This window comes from Lactuca saligna, chromosome 3, assembly GCF_052625555.1.
Source record: "Lactuca saligna cultivar CGN05327 chromosome 3, ASM5262555v1, whole genome shotgun sequence".
NCBI lineage: Eukaryota > Viridiplantae > Streptophyta > Magnoliopsida > Asterales > Asteraceae > Lactuca > Lactuca saligna.
Window position 1 is genome coordinate 28,589,741 of NC_136419.1, and position 5,443 is coordinate 28,595,183.

Here is a 5,443-nt window from a genome sequence, read left to right on the forward strand (position 1 = left end):
GCAACATTTAATTACCTAATAAGTCATATATTTAAATTTGGTACGGTTCAGTACCAGTTTCGGTACGGTATCCACACGGGATCGAGATTTAGGAAAAACTGTTCATCCCTACACCACATTTAAAAGGTATTTGGGATTGCTTTTAAAACAACTTTTGATTTTCAATTTTTTTAAAAAGTTAAAAAAATCCAAAGATGTTTGAATATTGATTTTTTTTTTTTTTGAAATAACTTTTTGAAGGAAAATATAATGTTTCAAAAGTTACAATTTTTTTATTTTATTTTATTTTATTTTATTTTATTTTTTTAACCTCACAAGTAACTTTTACTCTAAAATAAATACAAATGCTTTTTAAACTTTTATAAAAAAGACTCTTTAACCTTGTAATTCCAAATACTCCTTTGTTATCAACACTCAACAGAGGGAGCGAAGGACAAGTTACCGCGCTATACAAACACCCAAACAAAATTGCTTCCAAAATATTTCCTCCTCTCTTGGATGCATAAAACTTCAATCAGATTCTAGATTTTAATCAAATCGATTATAAAATGGGGTGTCTAGCAGTGTTCAGCCCTGTAATTCTCCCCGAGCCATGGCGAACCTCCCTTAATTTCACTTCCTGTTCTTTACCTTCGGTTTCCCCCAACTTACGATGTGGCTGTCGAATCGCAACGAGGGTTCGCGATTTCAATTTCCGAAGACGAGGGTATCATCAGCTCAATTGCTCTCATAACGAAAACCCATCGTCTTCATCTATGGAGAATGAACAGGAGCCCCCTCAAGAAGCTATTCTCAAGGCCATTTCAGGTCAATCAATTTACAGCATACTGTTTCTGTTTTTCTTTTTGTTTGAGTGGTGCATATGTTTTGGTGGGGAGTGAAACAAAGAATCTGGATTCTTCATTTGGAAACACGACGATTTCAATCACTTTAGGATCCAGAGATTTGAATCAATTTGTAAGAAATTCAAATCAATTTTGTACGAACAATCAACATTTAGGTCTTATTGTATAAAACAGAAAGGGGGTATTCAGTATTCTTAACTTTTATTGCTTCTTATTCTTTCAGTTACCATGGAATCCTAATTCACATACGACTGTCTAAATGCTGAAGATCACAATTCACAGACCATAAAACTGTTTGTTTATGTATCAATTTATGTTGTTTTTTGATGTTCATGATCATCATTAAGGATTTACAGTTTGTGAGATTATACAAAGTATCTGGGCATGTTACATTTTTTGCAATAATGGTGTCGTATCTAGCAAAACTAACAATTAAAAATATGATTCAGAACTTTCAAAGGCTAAAGGAAGAGTAGGCAAAACCACTAACATAGTTCTTGGAGGAACGATCACCAATGACTCCACCTATGAGTCTCTAAGTCTGAATAAAATGGTATGGTATATTTCTTCACAATTTTTTTTCTTCAAAACATGAAGTTTCTACTTGAATTGGTTATAATTTTTGAAATTAAATGATATAGCTAAACATATACCCAGCTGCTCGAGGATTTACAGCCATTGGATCAGGAGGAGATGATTTTGTGCAATCCATGGTTGTTGCTGTTGAGTCTGTAATTCAACATCCAATCCCACAGGTAATTCTAACTTCTTCTTTTATAAAAGGATCATACTTTTGTTGAAATCCTGATTTTGAACATACTTTCAAATTTGATTTTTATAAGGGCCGAGTGAAGCAGAAATTATCATCAGGTGGGAAATATGTCTCTGTAAACATTGGACCTGTTCAGATTGTTTCTAGCAAGCAGGTTAGTAATCATTATACGTCAATATTTCCTTTTTGAAGGGAGAAAAAAAAAAAAAAGGTTTCGGATTTTTTATTTATATAGTTGGTGATTTTTTCAAGGTTCAAGCTGTATACTATGCTATGAGGAGAGATGATCGAATGAGATACTTTCTGTAGGTGGTGTATATACAACAACACCAAACATCTGGTGTATTGTTCATATGATCAAACATTTGTAAACGAGAATGATTGTGTAATTCATGATAGCGTAAGTATTGTTTGAATTATGAATTTAGAAGCTCTTGATTATATTATATGGTTTCAGTTTCCAAGGAGATGAAGAAAGAAATGGGTCAAAAAATCAATCTCAAAGAGTTACACGTGACAGATATTAAAAGGGATTTTATTTTTTTTAACATAAGTCAAGAGAATTTAGGAGGTGTTATTGTACAAACAAAAATAGTAAACGAGTTATAAAAAACAAAATTGATAAAGCTAATATTTTCATAGCATGGGAAATAATCAGGTACACCTCAAGACATTCTTACTGTCCTACATCATCGTTGTGATTTTCGTCCTGTCACGTGATTCACAATCATTATAAACACATTCCATGCAATGAAGAACAAACACTCATTCTTTTTTACTATTTAAAACATGAAGGTACTTTAAAAATTGAACGAAAGTTTGCAAAAGATTGACCAAAAATTAAAAGATATGAATAAATTTTATTATAATTTTCTTTTGTAAAATATTTCGTATTTATTTATTTATTGTAAATTTACATAAGCAACTTTTTCCCCATTGCCGTGAATTTGTAAATTTCGTAGACCTATGGGATCTTGTTGAAAAATTTACCCAAATGTCACAAAATTGCTTAAAATCATTGTTGTAGAATTCTAGAGATCTACTAATAATTTTACAAAATAAAACAAATAAAGTCATAGCCTAGTATCTTAAAATCTATCTCATTTGTAACGCGAAAAATAAAAATGTTATGAGCTTTTGATACTTAATCTAAATGAGTGATGTATTCAGAATATAAAAATGCGAAACCATCGCAAATCGTTGGAGAATTTAGCTGCCAAAATCAAATGCCGCACGTTTCCGTTTCATCCTCTTTCAAACTTTTGGAAAACTGACAAAACAGGTACCTGGGAATCTTCTATAGGTTACATTCGACCCCTAGTGTTCCCAACTTTCAATTCTTTTCAGTTTTCACTTTCTACCCCCTTCTTCAATTTTCTTTGCATTTTTATCCGAAAGTAAAACAAAATAAATACGTATATCTGTTTTGCTTCAACCAACACAATCTTTAGAAATAAATATGCGACCCAACTTTCTATCTAACATAACATTCCTTTCAACCTGAAAAACCAAAATATCACCTAATGGGTTCTCAGAATACATCTGAGCTTCGATTTTTTACAACCACTCATATAAAAGTTGTTCCTTTGGGTTATTAAATCTTAACAGATTGTGTATTTATGTGGGCAAATGGTTGTCTCAATATCTAATCAAAACCCTTGCAAAGAGAAGATGATAAATCGAACCACAAGATAACATATAGCAACGATATTTTAATCATACCAAAAATAAAAAGAAAAAGAGTTTAGAACACATGACTCATGATTGTATAGAAAGATAACATACTAAAAAGACTACAAAGCCACACCACCAACGCTACGGTGGTTCATCGTCCTAGCAAAAACTAGTGCCGCCCTTCCCGTCGGTAACATTCCACGCCGGCGGAATCTCAAAATGCCATAACCGTCCGGTACCATCCTTCCTATTTTTCCGACACAAAAACTCTTCTGCATAAGCCTTCTCGACCTTTCGATCAACATCGTGCAAAAACACGTGCGTCACGCCGGGCTTTTTCCTGTTTCTCGCCATGACAGCGGCGGAGTAAATCGCCCCCATCCTACCGGGCGCTTCAGCAAACCAACCCCTCGGAGCATCAATCATGATGATATCCCACTCCTTATCATACACCGCGTCGGGCAAACCCGTAAGAGCTAACCGACACCGCGTGTTGCCCCGGATGTACGATTTGGTTGGAGAACATTCCGGTTCCGACCGATACGTTTTCATAAGGTCGTCGGCCTGAGAGAGCTGTGTCCGGTACTTAACGTTCACCGCTTTGAGATCCGGTGCGTCTTTGAGAATTGCTTGGACCCATTTCGGATCTTCTTCGAGAAATAAAGTTACGCCGCCGGGGTTAAACGACGCCCACATCAGGGAATCGTGGCCGAGGCCGAAAACGAGGAAATTGCAAGGGGAGGTGGATTTGAGAACGTTGAAGGAGATGGAGATCTCGTCGAACGATTGTTGAGGGACGGTTTTGGACGTGGCGTAGTGGAGGATTGCCCGGAGTTGCATCGAAGCCGCCGAGGATTGGAAGTTGTCGAAGGCTCCGGTGCAGATGAGTTGGCTGGTACCATCGCCGATGAAGGAGAAAACTACGAGGCCGCCGCCGATGAGAGCAAGGAGGGAGAATGCGATGAAGATTTTCCGGTCAGGGAAGGGTCGTAGATTCATGCCTTTTATTTATTTATTTTCTATTTTTTTGGTTCAAAGAGAAAAACACGAAAAACAGGTTATCTAGTTTTCAAGATTGAGCCATCGACTTGAATGGTAGTGTTGATGTTGAGGATGATGTGTGACACATGTTACACATCCATTGGTGAATGAATGTGAAATCTCTATTGACTAAAAGGCCCCTGGACTAAAGAAGAATATCTAAGTTCTTTACATAATTTTAGTGAGAAATTTTGAAAAAGTTGTTTCTTTAATTTTATTCGTTTTTATTGTTAATTTATTATTTACTATTAGAACTTTTTTTTTTGGAACGCCCTCTATTTCGTAATCTTCAACGAGAAATATAACTTAAAAGGGTAATATATTTTTTTATTTATATACATTTGGTCACTGAGTTTTTTCGTTCATATTTGCACGTCAACTTGTTTAATTGTACACATTCAGTTCTTATGATCGATTACTCCAGTTAGGATGGTAATTGATGACACGACACGAAACGAAATTTGGACGAAACAGAAATTCGATTTCATGTTTGTATCAAGTATAAAAAACACGAGATCGTGTCGTGTCGTGTCGTATTTGTGTTCAAGATTCGACACGAAATTGAAATGATTTAGCATTTGTCTATCGTGTTTTACGTGTTTGGCGTGTTATGTATGATTAAATATTAATTAAATAAATTTATTAATTTATTATTAAAACTTTTTTTGGAACGCCTTCTATATCATAATCTTCAGTAAGAGAAATGACTTAAAAGGGAAAAATATACTTTTGATTTATACACATTTGGACACAAGGTTTTTTCATTCATATTTGCACTTCAACTTGTTTAACTGTACACATTCAGTTCTTATGACCGACTACTCTAGCTAGGGGTGACAATGGATGACACGACACGAAATGAAATTGGGACGAAACAGAAATTTGAAGTCGTGTTCGTGTCAAGTGTAAAAAAACACGAGATCATGTCATGTCATGTTCGTGTTCAAGATTCGACACGAAATTGAAACGATTTAGCATTTGTCTGTCGTGTTTTTCGTATTTTTCGTGTTATATATGATTAAGCATTAATTAAATTAATTAATTGTTATTTTATGTCATCTTTGTGATATCATGTCGTGTATGTCATTTTTTAATCAGTTCATTTTCATGT

At 34.8% G+C, this 5,443-nt stretch overlaps 2 protein-coding genes across 2 annotated transcripts; one reads left to right on the forward strand and one right to left on the reverse strand.

The window, feature by feature from the left end:
• The first annotated feature begins 406 nt into the window (after positions 1-406).
• Positions 407-2,063, forward strand: LOC145034927 (uncharacterized). Its single transcript, XM_078983493.1, has 5 exons — positions 407-807; positions 1,295-1,398; positions 1,487-1,600; positions 1,688-1,771; positions 1,870-2,063. Exons 1-5 carry the CDS (start codon positions 549-551, stop codon positions 1,924-1,926), a joined length of 618 nt encoding a protein of 205 aa, XP_078839619.1. The 5' UTR covers positions 407-548; the 3' UTR covers positions 1,927-2,063.
• Positions 2,064-3,314: 1,251 nt separating this feature from the next.
• On the reverse strand, positions 3,315-4,374 carry LOC145034929 (arabinogalactan O-methyltransferase 1-like). Its single transcript, XM_078983494.1, has one exon. It carries the CDS (start codon positions 4,288-4,290, stop codon positions 3,451-3,453), a length of 840 nt encoding a protein of 279 aa, XP_078839620.1. The 5' UTR covers positions 4,291-4,374; the 3' UTR covers positions 3,315-3,450.
• Between the last annotated feature and the right edge of the window lie 1,069 nt (positions 4,375-5,443).

Bases quoted from the DNA above. Each gene is read 5' to 3' on its own strand.
- LOC145034927 (XM_078983493.1), top strand. From the start codon at position 549: ATGGGGTGTCTAGCAGTGTTCAGCCCTGTAATTCTCCCCGAGCCATGG. The intron at 1,399-1,486 runs GTATGGTATATT...TAAATGATATAG, and splicing joins CTCTAAGTCTGAATAAAATG to CTAAACATATACCCAGCTGC. The intron at 1,772-1,869 runs GTTAGTAATCAT...GATTTTTTCAAG, and splicing joins AGATTGTTTCTAGCAAGCAG to GTTCAAGCTGTATACTATGC.
- LOC145034929 (XM_078983494.1), bottom strand. From the start codon at position 4,290: ATGAATCTACGACCCTTCCCTGACCGGAAAATCTTCATCGCATTCTCC.